The 24,175-nt window shown below is 51.0% G+C and overlaps 1 protein-coding gene and 1 pseudogene across 1 annotated transcript; both read right to left on the bottom strand.

The window, feature by feature from the left end:
- Nucleotides 1-4,426: 4,426 nt before the first annotated feature.
- LOC119096983 (ninjurin-2-like) lies at nt 4,427-11,383 on the bottom strand (annotated as a pseudogene).
- Nucleotides 11,384-11,867: 484 nt separating this feature from the next.
- LOC119097569 (cationic amino acid transporter 4) lies at nt 11,868-23,376 on the bottom strand. Its single transcript, XM_037220609.1, has 10 exons — nt 22,854-23,376; nt 21,004-21,252; nt 20,140-20,331; nt 19,513-19,719; nt 17,335-17,480; nt 16,857-17,012; nt 16,202-16,381; nt 15,301-15,514; nt 14,772-14,930; nt 11,868-14,327 (listed from the first exon to the last, which is right to left on the bottom strand). The coding sequence occupies exons 1-10, from the start codon at nt 22,978-22,980 to the stop codon at nt 13,741-13,743; spliced, it is 2,217 nt and encodes a 738-aa protein (XP_037076504.1). The 5' UTR covers nt 22,981-23,376; the 3' UTR covers nt 11,868-13,740.
- Nucleotides 23,377-24,175: the final 799 nt, after the last annotated feature.

The following is a 24,175-nucleotide window of genomic DNA, read 5'->3' on the forward strand; positions in this document are numbered from 1 at the left end:
GGATTTCGCGGATAGTGGTGGGCGTGTCGTACGATTCTCCTGACCCGCCCCTCCCACGCCGGGGTGAGTTTCGCAAATGGACCCCGCCGGCGACGCGGCTGCACGCCGTCCTCCGCAGTTTCGTGAATCCTCGCACGCCGCTTCCCACGACCCTGGTCTGCTGCGGGCTGGCTGCGCCGCTGACAAGACATCGCGCGGGAGGCTGCTGGAAGGCCTCACAGTGTGTGTGAAGTGAAGTGTCAAGCTTCGCACTGTTAGTCGGGAAATACCTTGCTTCGGAAATTCACTGTTGCCAGAAATGACAAGAATGGAAAATGCTTGTCTTTGTATTCGTGATATGGAAATACAATTTTGAGATGCGTTGTAGCGAGTTGTATTCACTGATCTCAAACGCTGGGACCTGTGATATTTCAAACACATGACATAAAGTTTATACGGGAGTATATTCACATGAAGAACAAGGCACACGCTGGACAATTCACTGCAAGTGTCAACGCGTGCAGGCATTCTTACACAGACACTTTGTAAACATCACGAGCCGCCACTTGTGGTGTTGATCAGCTCCAAAAGCTGCTCCTCGCCATTTTAGGATCACATACCTCGTATTTTCTGGAATAAATTTGCGCCAGGTCCACCTGGGTCTCTGGGGCTCTAAGCGCTCCGAGGAGGTCAAGTACGCCGAGCCAGGTCAGACCGGTCGCGAGGCAGCGTGCTGCGCAGGCTCTGTCCCCGTGTAGCCCCGACTTCGCCGCGCGCTTAATTGCTGTGGAAGTCAGAACTCAGTCTGCCGCAAAAACTCGCCCAGTGCTAATGAAAGCCCGCCTGCTCCCTGGCCAAATCTCACGAGCGTGATTTGTGTCCGTGAGGCATCCATCACGGAACAGCTGATCACCATTCCTGAAGCGGTCGATGCGTGATATGTGATGCGAGCCTTGACCATGGCGCGGTCTGCGTAAGTCCACGGGAAGCGATGGTCCTCATGCGAATGTTCGGTACCAAACTGTGGGTCTTACAGCAATGTGACATTTGATGTGATCTAAACTGGCTTGGTTCACACCTGGCGTAGTGCGTTAAATGCTGCGTGGCAGCCGACCACAAGAATGATTCATGAGCATGGTTTCATGTGAGCATGGGAATAGATTGCCTATTATTTCACAAGCGGAAATAACTTTATTTGACATCTAGAAAACGTAGCTGAGCGAAGGTTTCCGGTGACGCGGTGGTCTCAACAAAGACCTTCCTGGTGTTTTCTATTCCGAATGCTGCTATGACGATGTTGAGCAGTGTGATGATGAAGACGATCATGATACTGATGTCGTTGATGATGTCTGCGGCTCTCTGAGTAGGAGAATTCTCAGTGATGTCCAGCGCGCCCAGAATCATGAGAAGGATTCCGACCAGGATCTGAAACAGGAAAGCCTGGTGTCAAAAGGAAATCAGACAGGATTTGAAACAGGAGAACATTGTCTTTAACACCCTTTCGAAATATGATACACGCAAATTCTTAAGTGACTTATGTTAAGAAGAAAAAATTGCATGCATCCTGTGTGAGCTCCAAGTCTGAGTGCGACTGCATATCTGTAAGCCACCAGAATAGGAACAGGCCCAAGGTTAAGACACCCTTTTCAATCCACCCGATTATGACAGACTTGGATCAGGATAAAACTAGAAACGGATTGCACGAGAACATTTTTCCAGCAAAGGGCGACAGACAGCGGACCGCCATTTCCGACGTTGTGGCCGGTGTGTATTTGAATACCGATTCAGGAAGTATAGTCCACGACATTTTATGCATTTAAGAAAAGCGCCCTTTCAGCAGCGATGTGCAGATAAGCATGTGAAAGGTACATGAAGATACAAATTTATCAACACCCAGCCAGTGCACACAAATACCACAAATGAAGCAGTAATGAGTCGGTAGCATGACAATAAGTGTAGGCATTTAAACGGCACAAAGACATTTAAACAAACATTGGCTGTCATAACTAACGCAAAAGAGACCGTTTACTACATTTTGTACGTTAGTCTCCGAGCAATCACTTCGAGTCCGCAATTGTTTGAACAGTAAGCGCGAATATTTATTCGTGATGCGCGATTCTGCAGCTTCCAAAACCAGTTTTCTTATGAAGCCAGAACTGCTACAGCCGGATTGTGAGGTTTCTCAATATGTCTTGCTGCTCCCACAAAAAAGCGCCATTCACCTAGACATAGCTTGCAAAACACAGCTGGGAAATATTTCTCGAGAGCCCATCAAAACACGCTTAAATGTTTTCCAAAATGAAATTGTCATTTGCCAGACAAAAGTAAAGTCTTGGCCGGTCGATATGGAGTTTGCTATACTGCTTATGGCTGATGGCGCATGCCGTATCTTGTTTAGCGATTCAGATTTGTATATCAAAAGGTGTCAACGAAAATTGTCGCGTCACACTATTTCTCACCACTGCACAACGCAGCATATGCAGCTATTGCGCGGAAACACGCGGCGCTCTCAAGGCGAACGCGACACTAGCCACCTCTGGCCGACATCATCTACTTACACATGACGCCTATTATTATCTATTACATATATATATATATATATATATATATATATATATATATATATAACACAACAGACGCCTGCCGAAGATTTGCTAATATAGGACATCGCTTTGGTAGCCGATATCGTCCTTTACCACCATGGCACTCTCTGCCTGCGCAGTGGGCGTTCCACACACATTGCCTCGTCGCACAGTGGCCACTAGCCCCGAACGCCTTTCTCTACGCTGGACACCACCATTCGTAGTTTGGTCACTAAGTGGATGTTATTCACTCTCCGTTGTTGCGTTGCAATAGTACTGGAGGCCACAGAACCCCGAGTGTGGTCCGTGAGCCACATTCCACGTCTTCCGTCCGGGTCACCGCGTGACCTTGCCGCATCTCCAGGTCACCCGGCCACGGTCAGCGCCTTCCAGTAGGGCTGACTCCGGGTCCAGCTCCGGCTCCGTCTCCAGTTCCGGCTCCACCTCCGGTACCGGCTCCGGCAGCGGCCCCGTCTCCGGCTCCAGATCCGGTTCCGGCTCCAGCTCCTGGCTCCAGCTCCAGTTCTGGCTCCGGCCTCGGCTGCGGCGCCGTCTCCGGCTCTGTCACCGTCTCCGGCTACGGCCACGGCTACGGCTACGGCTCCGGCGGGACCACGGGCCGACGGGGTGTTTTGTCCGAGTCGTAGCCGAAGCCCGACCAGATGGCGTCCACGAACACGGTGAACGTGGCGAGGACGATAGTGGTGTAGTTGAGAGGAATGCGGACGTGGCAGAGGCGGCTGTCCGGGTCCCGCGCCTCCAGCACGACCAGTGCGATGTTCATGATCGTCTGCAGACACTGGACCGGTGGGGAGGGGTAGGCGGTGAGCCGACGCTGTCACCAAGGCACGACGAAGTGGGCTAAATGTCAGCACCCAGGTTATATCCACCGGCGCGCAGGCCTCACGATTGCTTATTGCTATAGCTGCATTTGCTACACATCTGCTAAATTTGCGTTCGCAACGCGTAGTTAACCCTCAGAAAGTATTAGCTTTGGAACAAAATATCGGAAGAGACAATTAACAACGCACATTGCTAAGCGTAAGGCGGTGTTTGTTGTATTAACTACATTTTGTTTTACTTGTTTCTACACGTCTCCAACCTTACATTTTAGTTTGATTTTGGGTAGGTTTTTCAAAATTTTCCAAGCTGCCAGACCTAACTCTTCCAAACACTTAAGTATCGACGAACACATCTGTCACCAGTTCATCAGTCCATCGCCCACCACAATGCAGAAACCACGCAACGACCGCCTCTCTCCATGGCATAGCGTGCTGCGATGCAGCGCTGCATCAGCCGCCCCATAGCAGGCTGTCGGTGACAGGATTCTGGTGCCTCACATCGGGCAGCTTTGCCCCATGTTCTGTTAACCACTCATTGGTTCTAGCACCATTTCCTGATTTTGCATTGGACTACTTGCTAGACACTGTTTCGTGGGCAAACACAGCCTATGCCTTATCGCATGCAGCATTTCATGCACGTGCTTCAAACCAGTCGACCGTCAGCACCAGATCAAAGCCTTTGCACCACGAGCGTGTGCCAGCACTCAGGGTGAGAGAGATAATCCGAGCAAACGGTGGTGTTCATGACGAGACCACGCCAATGGAAGATACCAGATGCTGAGGAAATGCAATCAGCGTTATTATACACCTGTTTAAGTAGACGTCCGCGAATCCCTTGTGCCATGATATGGGTTCGTTCTTATTGGATGCCTGCGTTGTCCACGTCACAGACGCTTGCTTCCCGCACATTTTGATAATTCTTTTAACCGAAACTCCTGGAAAACTTGCGACTTTTGCGCAGGTACCGCCCTGGCTTGAGCTTCAGCGAATATGAACATTTTCAGTTCGCAAAAGACAACAACATGGATCCAGTACGTGTATTGTCTACATTCACCAAAGTTGTGAAGTGACCATCAGCAAAGCCGCTTAATGTCGTAGGCATTTTTATTTCAGCTACAGAAAAGTTCTGACCAACAAACCGCATGATATTTGATGACCGGTAACTATTCAGTTAACTTCATCCAAGTAATGCACAAACTATTCTAGCGATCACGAAAAGCGTGGGACAAAATATACTTCTACACGGTAACGACAATTTCTTGGTTTTGAACGGTAATTTCTTAGTGGCCTTGTCTGTACTTAAGTCAAGTGCTTAAGTACTCAAGTACCCAAATACTTACATTCAAGAACTCAAAGGCTGAAAACCGACCTAAAATGCGTGACGTAGTTTGTGGCCGACTCCCAACAGGCTTGACAGCGCGCACGTTAGCAATGCAAAATTCAACAATATGCGGTCTCTGCTTGTAAATCTCGGCCTGTTTGAGACTTGCCCTCATGCAACAGCTTCCTGTCCCACATTTATCCGGTGCCAGGACCACACATATCGCGTTCGCCGCCAGGTGTCTCCCTCTCGCCGACGTTCGGGTGGCGCGCCCCGCGTCTACGGCTCCGCGGGCTGCGCCGCCACTGGAGCGGCGTCTTTACCGGACACATCGCGCACGTCGAAGGCCGAGATCATCACGTTGGTAGTGGTGATGGCAAACACGATGGCCAGTGAACTGTAGTTGATCGCATTCGCCGAACGTGCAAACTCCTCCTGGTCCAAACGACAGTCGCGCAGCAAATTCAAACTCAGAGACAGCATGCCGATCACCACCTGCAACGGACGGTCGCCGTTAGGTGGCAGTGCTGCATGATCGCCAGGTGGCAGCGCCATCGCAAGGCGTAATTTGGTTTTCGGCAGGGCGTGCTTTGGTACGAGGCATCGATTTTGGTCTGATGGCGCTGATGTCGGCGCCCTTTCCGGCCAGTAACCGTAACATGCAAGCCTGCCATTATTTGAAATCGCGCATCGATTTGGACCATGCCGTCACAGTTCTACGCGACGAAGAAAGCAGCAGCAGTTAACCGCCGGTTTGAGTTCTACCGTCGTTTGGCCACCAAACTATGGATATCAAAAAGTCGGTTGCATATTCATTCTTACCATTCGGCACCACAAAGCCCTGACATATCCCTGCTGATAGTTTTGCAGCCGCTTTGTTAGGAGCTCGGAAATTGGACGTTTTGGGAAACAAACGGAAACATGCCATGTTATTGTTAAGGCACCAACCATATGTCATGCATATCTCGTGCATCTCATCCATCTATGCCTATCCTCATTGGTGATGCTTTCTCAACTAAGCATAAGCCACCATCTCCCAGAACATCTGCATCGATGTGAAGCGCAAATGTTCGAAAACGAGATATCGTAGATACAACCACACCCAGACCAAGCTCGTATTGTAGCATGCAAATTCAACGCCTGAGGCCGACTTGAATGGCGGACATATGGCAACACCAGACTGGAAGTGTGTGCACCACATCGCAGCTCCGGCGACACAAGCTCAGCTCTGTGAGGTAAACATTCGGCACCACCAGAGCCATGCAACTGCTGACGAGCCAGGCCCACCAACAGCAAACCACAGCAAACCAAAACCTCCCCTAAAACAGCCCGCGCATGCCTCCCGGCTCGCTGCGACCTCCACACCCCCGAGGCGCCTCTAACTACGCACGTGCGTGCCGGAGCTGAGACTGTGACGCTGCCAGACGCACCTGGAGGCCGATGCTGACGGAGATGAGGGTGACCATGAGCGTGTAGAACTCGTGCGCCTCGCCGAACTTGCAGAACGTAGCGCAGCTGCGAGGCGTTGGCCGTCAGCAGCGCCACGTCCAGCATGCCCTGGGCGATTGTCTTCTTGGTGGCGTAGCGGTTCGGGTCCAGCCGCTGCCGCTGGAAGGAGGGGGCTCAGTCTGAGACGTCGTCAGACGGGAGGAGGCTGCGAGCTTGGGACGGGGTGGCGGCGTGGCGCTGTGTTGTCTCACTTGATCCCCCACCCCAATTCTCTCGCTCCGCAGGCTTAAGAGAGACGGTGGCTGTAAGAGTGAGGTGAGACTGTGGCGCAAGATGGTGATCTGACGTCGTAACGGGGTAGTATACAGGGCAAGAACACTTTTCAAACATAAGTTTTACGCACGCGTCTCGTATCTCGGCTCATCTGTAATGGTGCAACTTGACCACGCTCGCGTATGGCTCGCTCCCACTCACCGGTCCGTCATAGTCGACGTCACCGACCCGGTTTAACCCGGTCATGTCGGCGCCGTTGTGTGCCGCCTTCTCCTCGGGGTCCTCTAGCGAGAGGGTGGCGATGGGCGAGTGGGTCCGTCCCCGCAGCGGCGGCAGCCGCACCGGAGGGGACAGACCCTCCTGTGCGCCGGCGCGGAACGCGATCGCGACGCTCTGGCGTCCCTGGGTCAAGGCGTGCTCCCCGGGGTCACGCGCCAGGCGGCGAGGTGGAGGGTGTCTCCGGCGGACCGGCGGTCGGGGTGCGCTGGCGCGGGCGGGGTGGCGGCTCCCGGACTGGTGGCCCCGCGGCAGTGCCGTGCGCCCAGCCTGACAGGAATGCCGGCATCGATCGCAGGGAGGGGAGCGTCGCCCTGCGCGACGTCACTGGCCGGGCCACAACAGACGGCAGGTTCATGGAACTGCGGCCGGCTGAGGCAGCGTTCGACGAACGGCGCCCAAATGTTTTCTGAGGCGGGTGAAGGCAAATCGCGGCCAGTTCTTGGTACAAATCAGCAGCAAACAGATGGTGATGCACGGTTCTCTGGAATATTTTTATGACTGCTGACCCTCGCTGTTCCACCAATTCGCTGATGAGCGATAGCCCGCTGCGCAATTTTGCTTATATAACCTGTTTTCCACCAAGTTTATCATACATTGCTGACCATTCTTGTTGCTGTACCGACTGCTGCAATTATGACTCAAACAACTGCATGCGTGGCGTGCGCTAAACATTGCTGACGCAGCTTATCGCGGTCAACTGCGGTCAACCCTCCAGTGTGCACACTAGTGCTGTCAGACCGCTGCGCGCTGTAGTGAAAGACCATTCATGACATGGAACACGCGGTGTGACTGGTTTCATTTCAAATGTAGTGTTCTGCACTTTCTCTTCCTCAGCTCGATACACATGGTGTATAGGCGCCACATGAACATTGAAGACGGTGCACCCCAAAGCCCAAATCATCAGTATCATACATACATATTACGTAGCCTATGGGGGCAATGATTTACAAGAATCGCTATGAAATTATGTAGTTACTAGTGCGGGTGCGAGCTCGCAAAACTAACCACCTGCTAAATACAAATACAAGTTTGCACTACTCCTTTGCATACCGCCCACAGCTTCTGTCTTACACATACAGCAAGCTCCCCGTCGGGTGATCCCTCCACGAAATGGCACGGCCTTTGCTGGATGGCTTATCATCCAAACGTCGAATGCAATATTGTATTGGTATTATGTACACCAAGACGGTAAGCATAGATTAATGAAGTAGTGAGCTCTAATGCAGCTGAAGCACTGCATGGCCCTACAAAGATTCCGTTAAGCTTTTGTTAAGCCCGCGCTGTCGCGATCGTGAGAATCTCGTGACTGCCGTGCAAGCAAGTCAGCACGCGAGCAAGCCGGCAAACAAGACGGACTCGGATTCGTCAGCGCCTCTATGTCCATACTCGTTCGCTCACTTCGAGCACCAACTTACGATGACTGAAATATAAATAGGGTACAGATGGGAGCAATAGTAAAAGGCAAAGAGGCCCAACGTTGACTTCGAATTTTTGTTCAAAGTTGGCCATCCGACCCATGTTGGTGTGTCATGATGCGCCCTGCGCAGTCGTAAGTAAATAGTGACAAGGCGAAACCGAGACAGCGATGTGACCTTCCCCTCCGCTTGCGTTCTAGACCTTAGAACTTTTCGTCATGTTTTGTTTTGTTTTGCATAGGAATATCACGATTGTAAAGGTACAGAAACCTCTCACACCAGATGCCACACAATCAGACGCATTAATGAGAAAGAAGCCAAATCAAGCCTGTGATGAATTGTTGTTGATAGGGACCTTACGCCAGTCAAATGCTGTTCGTAGATTTTGAGATATACTGCTCATAAGCGTATGCTCACAAGTGGCTTGGGTTATAAATGTCAGAGTAAACAATTTTAAGGCCGCATGCAATTTGACAGTTATGATCCTGTAGCTGTGTTGAGCGCTATGTAAGACCCCAGATGGAAGTGTCCCATCGACTGTCAAAACAATACGCTATCAAAAAGATAAAACATTGTTGAATGGTGATAAACATTATTAAATATAGCAATGGTGCTTAAAGTACGATCGTGTGTATAACCATATGCATATATATATATATATATATATATATATATATATATATACATAATATCTGTATATACATATGTATATGTATCCAGATATATAACTAAACGCTTATAGCATTTTTATGTATACTATGAAAAAAGTTCAGAGTATGTATCATTTAACTCAACTATTAGGCGTCTTATCATGCCATTGTGTGTCATGCATTTCTTTTACAAGTGTACTTCTTAGCTCCAATCGTCTCGTGTCGTTGCACACATAGTATTCCCTTTTTCATTGCCGAACATGTGTTGACCAAACGCACTTTCCAGAAAATTTGCCTGAGCAGCTCAGCAAGTGCTGAAGCACGCATTTCTCACTTGCAGGGCTGGTGTGTGGTATTCTTTCATGAATCATGCGATATATTTACGCAGGTGCTGATACAAACATATACATTTGTACATATATTATATATATATATATATATATATATATATATATTTCATGCATGTATCCGTTGAGAGTCTATTTCTCTCGCTCCACTCTGACCGAACCATGATGCACAATACATGCTACTGACCCCCCATTCTATCCAATACCTCAAATGTAAGAATCAAACCTTAAATTCGCAAGCTCGGAACACTGCTCTGCATGAATGGATGTGCTCTTCATCACAACATCACGAGTGTGCAGTGGCCATAGCAAAGACACGAAAAGTGTGGGTCAGACGTAGCGAGTGGGTTCATTTGTTTAACGTGCGCTTGAATGCGGGCCAACCTGACCCCCAAAGGTTTTTCAAAATGATTTTCGAACGGCGCGGCGCAGCCACCAGAAGGCCAGACCAATATAAAGACTAGCCTGCTTTATGCTTGTCATTGTTAAAAAGTTTTTTCCGTGCTCTGCTCTAACTTGTACATGAAATATGTACTTCAGAGCGGTTGGTAGTTGGGGTAGTTTTTGGTGCTGATTTTACGTTTCTAAATGACACGGACCGCAACAGACATGTTCTATGGACTTTTTAATTGTCAGAGTATGCCTACAGACCTAAAATGAGTCAGGTCAAAATTTTGTTTTTAGGAACCTAGCGCAGTGGCAATCTCGTAGATTTTGGTCATACTAGTCCAATAAAGGTGAAACAAGTTCACTGGCCTCATTTAGCTTTCGCTTAGAACGGGCATCTAGCTTCGGGAGGTTACATGAAGAAGTCTGAGAACGCTTGAGACGCCAATCTAGAGTTTTCCCTTGTTTGATCTTATCCGACTTTAAGGTCACCCAGGAATCCCAAATTCTTACATCAGTGAGTTCTTGCACAGGTTAACCCACCGTGTGAGTTTGGTGTTTCTAGCTATCTTAGTTTTGAGACCTAAGCGAGTCAAATTGGTCCTCCTCCGAGCGAAGGGTGTTTAACCAGCCACCCGGGTCCGCCTTAAGATCCAAAGTGCTTCCGCACTTTCAGTCGCTCATCTCGATGCGTGCTAACATCTAGCAATGCATCAACAGAAGGACTGTAGAATAATGCTCTACTTAGGCATTTTTGTTAACCACCTCATTCACACAAATGAAATAACTGTTATCATCTTTTGTGGATTCAGCCGCAATTTCACTACACTAAATATATCCCTAATATCGAATGCTACATTACATGCTATCTTTTAGTTCTGTTTCAGGGTGATGAACATAAAAACGTCAATTTTGTGTGTTGCAGGATAGCCAAGCACTGCACAGCCCTCCAATTCTTTTGCTAAGCAGTTGCTCGACACAGTGTATTTTGGCGATCGTGAGAAAATCCCGAATGTATGCAAAAAAGCAAGCAACGCAGGCTCGGGCCTGCTCTCTCCCGTATAAATGTGTTCGTTTGCTCGCTTCACTCGCGCACTTATCATAGTCTGAGTGAGTAATGATAGCACTTTGCCGTGTGGTAACAAGACAGAAGCATTACACTACACTGATTTTAAATATGCTGCGAAGGACGCTTGCTTGACAAACAAGAGCCATAGCCTACAAAGAGCTATACAGTTAGCGTCTGGCTAACAGCAAGTGTGACGAAACTGCAATGAAACCAACGTGCAAAACTGCACGAAGAACATGTTTCTAAGGGGAATTATACTGATGAGGTGTAATTCGGATCATTTAAAGTGAACAGAGCCACCAGAGCAGTGGGTTTACTCACCCTGTCTGTGTACTCGATGACCGAGGAACAGTGGGCCTACTTACCTTGTCTGTGTACGCGATGACCGAGGAGTGCGTATGAGGCCTGACTTGGCTGGGCGTCACCGGCCTCTCAAAGCGCATGTCCGTCACCGTATCAGAAGGCGCCACCATCATGCAGCCCTCGCCACAGCGGACACCACAGCCGGCCACACAGTCTGCACTCGTCTGCTCAGATGCTCCCTAGTCTGGCTCGTCACTGCTGATCGCACCTGGCGGGGGTTCGCTGCGAACGCGGCCCGAGAGCCTGGCGGCGTCCAGTACTTCTACCGCGACAGCTAGGCCACCACCACCACCACAGCCGCGGTCCTGCGAACACTGCTGACAGACAACAGCAGCCGCACGTCGCTGGCTCCGCCACGCCCAGCTCTGGCCAGCGCCGTCGCCAACGACCTTGTGCGAGTTGAAGAGCGTTGGACCGATGATGACGTGCTCGCCTTCGCCGCCGGCGTACCAGGAACGGGGCTTCGATCGGCGATCGGTCGCACCCTCCCCCTCCCCCTCCCCGTCCACTCCCTCCCCGAGCACCAGGTGCGCGACGATTCGTCGGGAGCCAGCGTGGCATGAGGTAAACAAGCCCACGATCAATAGCTTTTCGTTTTTTTTAGGAGCTTAGTGAATACGTCATCAAAGCGTGTTTGTGACGGCCGCCAGTTTTATGTAACATCCGTGAATAATAAGGTAAATCGATGCGTGTCGCGACGTGGACGGCCTCGTGCCTCGTTACGAATGCGAAGAACTCGCCGACGTCCCACGCGCTACTTTGTGATGGCACTATCGCGTGAGGAAGGTAACATAAATAAGTTCTTGCCCGGAGGTTACCAGAACAAACAACGCATTCGTGGACCATTCCAGCATGATCTGTCTCGAGCTCGCTACGCTCCGATGATTTACACCATCCACAGAATACCCCACCATCTGTATTTTGTTCCATCTACTTACATGATAACCAACACAATAAGAGACCAAATAAAGTCCGCGACCAAAAATGCACTTGTCACAGCTGTCACGGGGTCTAAAGGATGGCTATCAGTTTCGTCTGGTTGGACTAATACCCAAACATCTATGGTCATCCCTCTGTCGCGATTTTTGAAAATGCCTATTCCAAATATGTCTGCAGATCAACAATTTTCCAAGGTCACTTTTCACATCAGTATTATGAGACAGGAGCCTGATTTGGTGCCGAATCTGAAACGCACGGAGGCTAAGATGGCCAGGAGCGGAACACGCCTTTTGTTGACACGCGTTTCAGAATAGCAGGTGAATTCTGATACGGAACGCTTGTGTTCCTTCATCACGTGTCTCCTTGCCACATTATGTTTTCGAATTAGTTGATACCATGAGACCAAATCAAGAAATATCGCAAACGTGAAATGACATATAAGCAAGCGGTGACGGAACAAACGTGAAACTAAGGCAGGTAGCGTTTGCTGTCATTGTCGGTAAGCGCTACCTAACCAAGGTAATGGTTACCGAAGATGCTGATAAACCTGGCAACATTTCGCGAGTTTTGTGTCCTTATTTTCGTGTATTTCGGACCTAGCCCCACGTACATTCCTGACAAATAATACTATCCCGACATGACCCAGGCTATGCTGGTGCGCGGTGTGACGGCACAGCAAGACCTCCTTCTATGTGGGTGCATGCCTGCAGGGTGACGTGGCTGACCTGGCTTAAGCCTGCAATAGTCCAGGCTACGGTCGTAGTTTCGTCCAATAAGTTGGGGGGAGGCTGAGCAGAAAAGATTACGAAACCCATCTCAAACATACCCAGCAAACTGGTTTCTCACCTGATTTGGCCCGCTTTCTTCTCAATGTTGCGGGGAGGGGGGCTGGAGCCCCACTCAACTTACTACGGAACTACACTCATGAGGAGGGGGCTGAGCTCAGTCAGTCGGAATCTTTCCATGAAATTTATGAAGAAACATTTATATTCTGTGTGGTGTTGACAATGATTTTTAAAGGAGGCTGAGGGCTCTGCCGTGCCTAGCTGTTGAAACTGAATGCAGCCGAGCCCAATACACCACCGATTGACCCATAGCAAGGTCCTGACAATGGGTTTGACGATAGCAGTGGAAGGGGATTAGGGGGCAGATAGCAATAGAGGGGGCATAACATAGAAGGGGACAAGGGGGATTCGCCGGGCGCGCCGGGAACTCGGCGCGCCCTGCCGATCGGCTGGCCGTCACGTGACAGTGGCCAGGGGCGGGGCGGCCAAGTGTGACACAACAGTCCCGCGATCCGCTGGTGGCCCGACAGGAGCGCAATACTGAATGCCCTGCCAGGCTGCCACTTCAAGCAACAAGAAATAGTGTTGTTCGTAGCGTGAAACGGCATAATGGACCAAAGCCCCCTGGCTTTGCTGGTGTTGTCCCGCACGTTTATAAAGCTTGAGAGTATGTCAAAACATGATCCGACTTTTCCCCAAATGAGGTGCAGTACCTGGGCTAGTCAGTAGTCCGTACTAAGAGTACCACAGTTCGCTCGTTGGGCTCGGGTGAACCAGTACGCGGCGTGGCGTCCCAGGTCAAAGATAAACCTCGGGGGAGTGAGTGCGCAGTGCGTGACACTCCGTCATCTGAGGTCTGTGATCAGCAGTCACCGTTCCGGTGCATGTCGTCACATGTGAGGCTTGTCACATAGTGGGCGGTACGGTACATCTCGTCACATCAGTACGCGGTACGGTACACCTCATCATATCGGCACGCAGTACGGCTCACCTCGCTACAGCAGCACGCGGCACGGAATACCTCGTCACATCAGTACGCGGCACGGTACACCTCATCACATCAGTACGCGGTACGGTACACCTCGTCGTACGTAAGGCTCGGAAGACTGTCGGTCTCCGCCGAGCTCTGACGGCGAAGTCCCGGCCGTGCCTCGGTCTCTCCTCTTCCCCGGACGTTCTCAGCTTCCGGCAATCCTCTGTCTCGGACGTTCTCAACATCCGGTAACCCTCTGTCCCGGAGGTTTTCCGCTTCAGGTTCCCCTCTTCCCTGAAAGTTCTCCACTTCAGGCTCCCGACTTCTCCGAACGTTCTCCACTTCCGGCTGCCCTCTCAGCCAGACGTTTTCCACTTCCGGCTCGTCCCTTCTACGGAAGACCTCCATTTCCGGCTCACTCTCCAGCGGACTCGCACTCCGCCAGGGGTCGTTGGTCGAGGTTTCCAGGCTGTCGTCCCTATCCAGAGGACGAGGATGGCCGTTTTGCTCCCACCCTGGCGCGGTCGGCGGTGGCGAGATGGCTTGCGGCCCGGCGCCGGCCTGTGCCGAGCCGTACCACTGCGGCTCGTGCTCCTGCTCCGAGAGGGGCTGCTTCTTCCACGACTCGTCCGCGTTGCTATGTCGGATCCCGTAGCAGAAGTAGATGATCAGCCCTGCCCATACAAGTAAAGTTAAGTACGCAGCGCAGGCACGTTCTTCCGAGATAAGGAATGCCGGTGATGGCCTCATGCAAAATCGCAAAAAAATAGTAGTTATCGCCCTTAAAAACCTCGCCCAAAGGTAAAGCTATCAACCAAACACCCGTGGATGAAAGTTGTTATCCTAGCAGTCATCACGCATTTCCAATAGCACTTGAGTAAAACAAGTTGCGATAGCCAGATGGTTCTGACCTGGTCAGCATATCCAGTTGGGACATACATTTGTTTTTTCGACCTGAACAAGATAATTTTCATGAACAAATATGAGAATAAATATGAATACCCTTGCCTGCAATCAGGCACAAGCAGCGCATTTTCTGCTATCATCTGACTCATAGCAGCACGCTGTGACACATCTCGCAGTATCACTGACGCGTCCTCCTCAGACGTCTAACCCACCAGCCATCATCCAGAAGAGGAACCTCAGCCAGGTGCCCGGCTGCAGGTAGCTGAGCAGCACCATGTTGAAGCCGATGGAGCAGAGGGGCACGACAGGACAGAACGGCACGGCGAACGTGCACGGCTCGGTCTGCTCGAACGCCAGCAGCGCGGCGCCGCCTGCAGCACCAGACGCGGCGAGTCGGGTCGGCACGAGCGCTGACACACGCTGACACGTGGGGACGCTGCTGCGCTGCTTCAATGACGCCCTCTGAACTTGAGAAGGTTTTTGAAGCGATATAAGTGTCCGAGCTGGTGGTTCTCAAACTTAACGTGGCGGATAGTGCGTATATCGGTACTCGGAATGGATACAACATGTAGTTATCTTTATGCTGATAGCTTTTGACAAAAAGTACCCCTTAGTCTACCGTTTCCCGCCCCGACGGACACAACGTCCGTGCGTAGATCAACTGCCCTGAAGCTCAGGTCCGTTCTATGAATGGAAAAACACGCTCCTATGTGCTGTCTCTACGCAGCGTCGCAGACTCACAGCACGTGATGATCGTGGCGAAGAAAAGGATCATGATGACAACCACGACGCTGCCCCTGTCCTCCGTGCGGGCGATCAGATAGCTGAGCAGAAAGGTGGCCGCCGTGAACGTATAGATGGCGCCAGTGGGCACGGCTCCGTACGGCAGCGGTGCGACGAACGGGTCCAGGAAGTGGCAGCTCTCTCGCAGCTCTCCACCGATGCAGTCGGTCGTCTGCCAACGGCGGCGAGCTGTTTTGTCAGAGATCGACTGCCACGTGCAACACGTGGGTCCCGGCCCCTCCCCACCGGGTCCATCCCGCCCACCTTCGTGTCATCGCTGTTGAGCAGCGTAAGCCTATCGTCCTCCGTGTCATCGCTGTTGAGCAGCGTAAGCCTATCTTCCTCAACACCTTCCGCCCCGCCCGCCCACCTCCGTGTCATCGCTGTTGAGCAGCGTAAGCCTATCGTCCTCGACACCTTCCGCCCCTCCCGCCCACCTCCGTGTCATCGCTGTTGAGCAGCGTAAGCCTATCGTTCTCAACACCTTCCGCCCCTCCCGACCCGCCCACCTCCGTGTCATCCCTGTTGAGCAGCGTAAGCCTATCGTCCTTAACACCTTCCGCCCCTCCCCTCCCGCACACCTCCGTGTCATCGCTGTTGAGCAGCGTAAGCCTATCGTCCTCAACACCTTCCGCCCCTCCCGCCCACCTCCGTGTCATCGCTGTTGAGCAGCGTAAGCCTATCGTCCTCAACACCTTCCGCCCCTCCCATCCCGCCCACCTCCGTGTCATCGCTGTTGAGCAGCGTAAGCCTATCGTCCTCAACACCTTCCATCCCTCCCGTCCCGCCCACCTCCGTGTCATCGTTGTTGAGCAGCGTAAGCCTATCGTCCTCAACACCTTCCGCCCCGCCCGCCCACCTCCGTGCCGTCGCTGTTGAGCAGGGTTGGCCGGTAGCGCAGCATGAGCACAGCCATGGCCACCATGCTGTAGCCGACCAGCGTTCCCATCGAGAGGAACTCCACCAGACTGCTGATGTCGAGCACCAACGCCAGGAGCGCTGACACGCCGCCCAGCACGAACGTGTTCAGCACCGGCACCTGAAGATACACGCGAGCAGGATGAGCGCTCGCCTTGGTCAGCGCGTTTCTCGCCGGCTGGAGGCACGACGACCTGGGGGAAAGCTTTACTACTCATGCATGTTTCCAGATTTAAAATAATGGAGTTGCAGATGTGGTGCATGCTAATTTTGCTAATTTGCCGCCCCTGCTAATTTTGCTTGTATCTAGAAGACTGATGACTATGTGAAACATACAAAACAGGCGAAGTACAATGCAAGCAGGAGGAAGCTCGCGTCACGCCAATGGTAGGCATTGATGATTGCTGAACGACATTGGTACTAGTGAATATTTGAATGCAGTTAACGTAATAGAATATCACACGGATGATGATATTACCGTGAAAGATCAAGGTCAAGACCAAGGCCATGGTTAAGCAATGTTGTAATTCGTCAGGTACGTGAGTGACTTCAAAAATTAAATCCAAAGCTGGTATTTACGTTCTTTCTGTCCTTACCTGCGTCCGCTTGCTGACTTTGGAGAACACTCGGAAGATGAGACCGTCTGATGCCATGTTGTACAAGTACCGAGGTACGGTGTACATGTGGCCGTACAGCACGCTGCTCATCCCAACCAGAGCCGCCACCGACACCAGGTACTGAGCCCACTCCACCTGTAGACGAACATAATCACAGACAGCTCAGAGGTGACGATCTGAATGTGCACCCCTACCTACGCGCGGCGAATTACAGCATTACACTGCGATTGACTATACAGAAATGAACGCATCATGCACAACCCACCACAGACTGTTTGTAGACCGCTAATACTTTATCATGCGGTCTTTTCTGTATCATGGGTACCTTTATATTCGCCTGCATATCCATGTTAACAAGACAATAACCTATCACTCCTCCATGTATCCTTTCAAAAGCAACAAGGTTATCTGCATACATCCATGGCAGACCTTTTTCACCGGACCTTGTCTTCCGTACCCCGTGAAATGCGAAGGCTTCAGCGAGGGCGGCATCCACGTTCACCAAGTTGTAGGGGACCATGAGCGTCAGGGTCGTGGTGACCAGCAGGTATCCCACCGTGACGACGCCCATGGCGTAGAAGGTCGCCCGCGGCACTGAGTAACCTGGCGACGGGACGTGACGTCAGCAGAATCACGATGGGATGTGACGTCAGGAGAATCACGACGGGATGTGACGTCAGGAGAATCACGGCGTGATCGCTGTAAGTCTTCCACGTTCTTCACTCGTTTGGTTGTAGGGATTAACCCGCTGGTTAAAGTGAAGCGTATGTTTGACAATGAAAAGTGTTTTAGCAGCAGTGGTCCGGCAAAAACTCCTACCGCCAGGAGTGCCATGACATCAGGTATGTGCAACATTTCTTCTGCTGCAAAATGGCCGCTGCTGCAGGCTTTTTCGTACATGACTACTTCTACTGCAACATCTTACACATCTTTCCTGATATGCGACACTGCTTGTGCTGCAAATAATCATAATCGACATGAATACTACACGACAAAACTTATTATGAATACTGCACCTCTGTTGTAAAAACTTGTACAGTATCTTCTCATCAGCTATATAGCTTTTTGAACTAGTGCCTGTATGCGACATTTGTGCAGTACGTTGCAGGCCATAATCGACAAGTAAAAATCCCGAATGGAATTAAACCCCCAAAGTCCCGGATGGAATGAACACATGGAAGCACACCCGTATGAGAGAAATCAGACTACAGGTGCCCACTTTATGGTGTCGATACATTATTGCTACTGTAAGTATTGCGGTGGACAAAACCGCGGCGACTCTAGTTCTACGCGACATTTGTTCGGCCGAAAAAAGGATGGTACATTGCCGTAGCGTTGCAAAACAGGTTTGAGGGCTAAGCGATGAAAAACGGCCAAACCTGCTCTGGTATGCATGGAGTACGGCGCTTGCCCTGAATGTGACACATCTCCCTATCACATATGGGGGTTGGATGGTGTCTACGACTGAATGCGAAATTACACTCCTGGCTTGGTGTTCACTGAGATGCGTCATTAATTCTACTACAATTACCTATGTAAGGCTCCAGTGTTGCACGGCAAAACCATCACTTAAAACACCTTTACTCGTCATTGAGATTTTGCTACCAAAACTACTTCGTCTATAGGCCAAGCACGACGAATCGACAAAACAACGTCATATAATTAACAAACATTTTCCGCATCAGCACCAAAACTTTTATTTGCAGTATCACCCAGCTGGGATTCTCTCCTAATCTGCGCATTGTTCATCCACCCTTGCTAAGTGTTCACGCATTTCACACTCCACAACAAGCATTAACAGCATAAGAAAGGTTGCCTTTACATAACGACTGCATAAGATTTTGCAGTCAAAATGTCAGTTGTGCGTTTTCAAGAACAAATCTTGCCGTGCATCACTAACTTTGCGCACAAGTCCTCGTAGGAGAAGTAACATTGTGTATAAGCAATGGCTGCATAAGCTCTTGCAGTAGAGGCAATAACGCATACACTCTTTGAAGCATACGTTTGGTCGTGTTGCGCCCATGTCGCGTATAAGTTTTTGCAGAATAAGTAAAATCCTGCACGAGTGATCACTATATGGGGAGTATAAACTATGCAATTTTAAGTATTGGTTTTGCCGTACAGCACCAATGTCGCTTATAAGCATTTGCATCAGAAACAATGTCGTGCGTAAGCTATTGCTGTCAAAGTTTTGCTGTAAAGGTGATGGCGGGTATAAATTTGAGTACTGTAAATTTTGTCGCGTAGCACTAATGGCATGTCTAAGTATTGGCAGTAAACGTAATGTCGTAGCACTCCTGTCGGAAAGAATTTTGTTTTAGCACTTATTTCGTGGAACTGCATTGAAATAGTGCCTATCCTGGGTGACTCCTAAGTGCATGTGTATCTGATTGCTCATCGACAATGTAGGCAAAATTGCTTATCAAACAAAAAAAGCAAGACATTACTGATTAAAAGGCGTGCAAGTATCGAGAGAATAAAACTGATGCCGGGTGCTTTTAAATGTGTTTGCGACCAGACACCATCAATGTACTGCTGGCACAAAATGTTTTCCACGACCACATATACATATCACAACACCTCGTATCACTTAACACGGCACTTACGCATCAGCACGCAAGTTGGGTGCACTGACCAGGATCCTTGGCCTCCTCAGCGGCGATGGCCATGCTGTCGAGCCCGACGTACGCGAAGAAGCAGCTGCTGGCCCCCGACAGCACACCCGAGACGCCGAACGGCATGAAGTCGTTCCAGTTGGAGAAGTTGGCGAACGCCAGGCCATACGTCGAGACGAATAGCATGACGGCCACGTTTACCAGCGAGAACAGGCTGTTGATGTTCGCTGCAGGGACATCACGGTGACGATTATTATGAAACCAAGGCATTCAAGTGATTCCCCTTATTTTTGCTTTAAGGAAATAACAGTGGTTGTCGCTTTTTATGTATTTGTTGTCCATGGTGGTGTCCACAACCCGGCCTTGCCGATGCGGCTATCATTCCATGGCACTTGATGATGCCTTGCTTCTTCTCAGCTGAATTCGTTAGGTATACCACGCATGCAGCACAACTCAATTACAGATATTGACGTGACTACGACGTGCCAGGTCTCAAACGCATTTGAAACAGATTCCCAAATAGAACATATCAGACTCAGACTGGCTTACGTCGGCCGTTTATTTTCAACACCCGGCTCTCACAACAACGAACCGCCGGGCTCACCCGACATTCGCGAGACCCCTGAAGGCTTGACATCCGAACTTACTTGACCCCCTGACCCCGATGGCCTGCAGCAGGGCGAACAGCAAGACGACACCAGCAGCCAGGAAGTCGAGCTGCTCAGCCCACGCGGAGTGGTCCGTGGTGCCCGAGGCGCCACCCGTCGTGGCGTTCCTGATGGCGCCATGCGCCAGGCTGTCCACGTACCCGCTCCAGGCACGTGCCACGGACGCGGCACCTGGCGCCGACCGACAGAGAGGTGGTCACGCGGAAATGTGTCCGTGGCAGCGTAACCCCAGGCACGGGCTGCGCTCTAGCATAAGTTGTCGCGTTTGTCACCGAACTATTCATTCTCCACACGCGTGTATCATGTGTTATACCGTGCTGTTCACTGGTATGTATGACGCTATGCTGGTCGTTGTCACATGCATTCGAGCCATCATGTGTATATGTCTACATCGGTTTTGTCCTATGCACCACACCAAATGAAAATTGAACTTCGCTTTCGCAGCGTTCCACTGCACTAGCACGCAACCGACTATTTGGTCACGTAATTTGTCGATGCGAGCTTGAATAAAGGCTGTAAATCGTGCCAGCCGCACGCAATACTAACTTACCGCAATGAAAGGGACTGTGGCTGCTAAACAACCATTTTGAGGCTAATTGCGTGGAAAGTTGCCGCATGCTTGCCGGATTCATCTGGTGGATCAGATTTTTCCTTTTCCTGTGGTCATTTTACTACAAGGGCCTACGGGCGACACTCAGACTAAACAGTTGCAAGCACAATCTCTGCACGAATTTTATCCGTCCTCCGCGGATTGCAGGCTTTCCAACAGCGACATCGTAACAGAACCAACATGGCCGCGACATCTGACACACAGCTCGCCCTTGCGACCCTCCATTTACGTACCGACCAGCTGGTCGAGCACCATGTTCCAGCCGACGAGGAAGGCCCAGAACTCGCCCATGGTAATGTACGTGTAGACGTAGGTGCTGCCGGCCTTGGGCACGCGCGAGGCGAACTCGGCGAAGCAGAGGGCGGACAGGAAGCTGACGGCGCCGGCGATCAGGAAGGAGACGATGATGGCCGGACCGGCGATATCGCGCGTCACGGGACCTGTCAGCACGTAGATGCCGGCGCCCACCATGTGGCCGACACCTGCGGCCGTGGACGGCGCCCGGTCAGAGCCGGGGAGACCGGCAGGGGGCACGCCACGGAGGCAGCATGGTGGAATGTCACCGTCCGGTCAGAGCCAGGGAGACCGGCAGGGGGCACGCCACGGAGGCAGCATGACGAAACGTCAGAGGCAGACAGACCGGGGGTAGACCGGCGGGGACGTCTTGAAGGCAGCATGGTGGAGCGTCAGAGGCAGGCACAGCGAGGGAGAGCAACAGGGGGAACATCACGGAGGTAGCATGGCAGAGTGTCAGAGACAATCAGAACGAAGGTAGAAGAAACATGTTGTATACATTAATTAGTACATACTATCACTGAGGTCCTGCGGAGTCACGTAGTCCGTTACTTGTCCACTGATTTAGGGCACGTGGGTCATACAACATCGCGTGTGATTTATGCACTGCACGTTAGACTGCCGCAATTCTAAGGTTGGGAAATGTCACATGTGCGCGCGTGGCTCAGATCGCACTCGCGCGGTTGACGTGCTGATAACACTTGAGACCTGTGGCCCAAGTAGCACTCATGCTGCACTTTTTGTGCAGTAAGAGCATTTCCAGAAATGATGGAGCCATTTTCAATATGTATGACCCCCAAATGATCAACACAGGGTTAATGCTAGCCCCCCCCCCCTTCATAGTTTCTTGTTCACCTAAAATGCCAAAAGCCGAGTAGGCTAGAACCACGATAAAATATTTGAAATCTCTCGTCAAACGGCATCAGACAGGTGTGACTGAACACAGAAGGATGTGTTTGACAAGCCGAATCACATTGCAGTGGGTGATTAAGTACTTTACGGACTATTACAAAGTTCTTGAAAAAGTTATCAGGTGAGCACTGGTGGACATCGACAGGCGCGACCTGTGTGATAGATCATTTCCTGTAAGAGGGGTGAAGGCTATTGCTGTAACAACCCCTCCGGCTACGTCAGGGTCTGGTCAGGCGACGCCAGCATCGAAAACAGCGATCGATAGGCTTCCATGGATGGAACACATGCGTCATGAATTTTTTATCGTATAATGTTCCAAATGTCGAATCTGGGCGCCAAGGTCAAATGTGCCAAGCTTGACCTTGGATGGTCTGACCGTGTCAAACAGCCAGAATGATCTTGATGCACTTTAGACTTATATAATTATGACAATAATTCTAGATATAATCTTGGAGGCTTGTTTCCGGCGAAAATGGCGTTAGTGATCATTTCTGAGCAAAATGTCACCGACATGACCCCTTAAAAGGTCATAGGTAATAAGCCATCAAAGCCAAAAATTCACGTTTTTACATATGTACAGATGTTCACTAAGCAAGCCAAAGTTTAAGCATTGTAACAGAGCTAGTAAACTTTATTCTGGGAAAAATATTAGGGACCACTGATGTTTTTTCAAGTGATATAGGGAAGGTCAAAAAACGATTGAAGTTATGTGCTGTTGATTTATTATTGAAGATTGATAGCTTGCATATTGTACCTGCTCTAATTATCTGTTGCAATGAGTTCTGGACATCCTAGGAACTCATGCATATTTCTACATAGCTTTTCAAAACAAACGTGGATATAAAGCCTAAAGCTAAACGTGCATATTTCCAGGTACCTAAAAGAGTGATGTCGAATGTCGTGAGGCATCGCTTGAGAGGTGTCTGCATGCTGTCCTCCTCCATGGGCCTCTTCCTGGCCAGCTTGTACCAGACCTCGGAGACGTGTGTCGTCAGCCTCTCCATGGCGTCTGCTGGCCGGCTCAGCTTTCTGAACTCAGCGGCTGGAGCGGATCAGCAGCACTACAGCAGTCTCACCGAGCGCGCGTCCCCGCACCGTCACCTCCTCAGCCCCGCCACTGCCGCCTCCGCTGGCGCGCCACGTCCCCGCCGCTGTGCCCACCCGCTGCGCGCGGCACTCCGATCCGACTCACCGGACCTCACTGCGCTTCACTGCAAGCACTGCGTTCACTTCACTCAGCGCCCTACACCTCGGCTGTCGTCCTCACAGCATCACCCTGCTCTAGGTCAGGGTTTCGGTTACCCAGCGGCACCACGAGACGCCCCTCGTGCCCCACCAGCTCTCCTCCGGCCGCAGGCGACCGCCGTCCTCAGGAGGCGGTCCGACCGTCGATCCGTCGCGCGGCGCGACTCTCCTCCGGAGCGGCGCCGGCGGGCGTGGCCGGCTGTCGCGCGACCTGTCGCCGGTGCCGAGGCGTCGCGCGTCCCTCACACCTGGCTGCCGATCGATATCGAGCAGAAGAACAGCGGGATCGGCGCTCCCGGCCGGCCTAATGGCCACACGGCGCCGCCCGGGGTCGCAGGCACAGGTTGAGGACACGCGCGGTATTACGGCAGTTATAGCGCTGGCAGCAAGGTCATGACGACGCTAAATGGTTATCGACATTGACGCACCCAAGGTGGCATTGTCGTGGTGTAATAACCTTCATTACCACGATTGCATCATGCTGTGATTGCATCATGTCATCATTACATCATGTTATTATTGCGTTATGCTCTGATTACATAATGTTATGATTACAACATGTTGTAGGCGCTGGCATATCATAATCATGTTATGATTACATTGTGTTATGATAGCATCATGTTATGAATATATGGTGTAGGTGTTGGTATGCTTGCATGTTGTAGGCAATCATCGTGAGGTCGGTGCGATATAGAACTTACCATAACCAAGCCTGGGCTCATACAGTCGTACATACATACATACATACATACAAACATACATACAGTCATACAACGATGATCAAGGTAGGCATAACAGAACAAGTCACATGTGGTGACATTCGCCATTGCCTGTGTGATAGAGTTTGCCAAGAGCTATTGAATGCCGTCTTCTGCCTTGCCGTAGCATACAGGAGTATCACTTTGTATACTTTTGGGGGCGGGCCTGAGAGAAAGAGATAGAGAGAGAGAGAGA

The sequence above is a fragment of the Pollicipes pollicipes genome, unplaced genomic scaffold (assembly GCF_011947565.3).
Source record: "Pollicipes pollicipes isolate AB1234 unplaced genomic scaffold, Ppol_2.1 Scaffold_4295;HRSCAF=5057_pilon_pilon_pilon, whole genome shotgun sequence".
In the NCBI taxonomy this organism is placed as follows: domain Eukaryota; kingdom Metazoa; phylum Arthropoda; class Thecostraca; order Pollicipedomorpha; family Pollicipedidae; genus Pollicipes; species Pollicipes pollicipes.

What these genes read in the sequence shown, in the direction of transcription:
- LOC119097569 (XM_037220609.1), bottom strand. Translation starts at nt 22,980, where the DNA reads ATGGAGAGGCTGACGACACACGTCTCCGAGGTCTGGTACAAGCTGGCC. An exon ending in GGTGCTCGACCAGCTGGTCG is followed by an intron (nt 20,332 to 21,003) that starts GTACGTAAATGG and finishes GGTCGGCGCCAG; the next exon opens with GTGCCGCGTCCGTGGCACGT. An exon ending in TGAGGAGGCCAAGGATCCTG is followed by an intron (nt 17,481 to 19,512) that starts GTCAGTGCACCC and finishes TCCCGTCGCCAG; the next exon opens with GTTACTCAGTGCCGCGGGCG.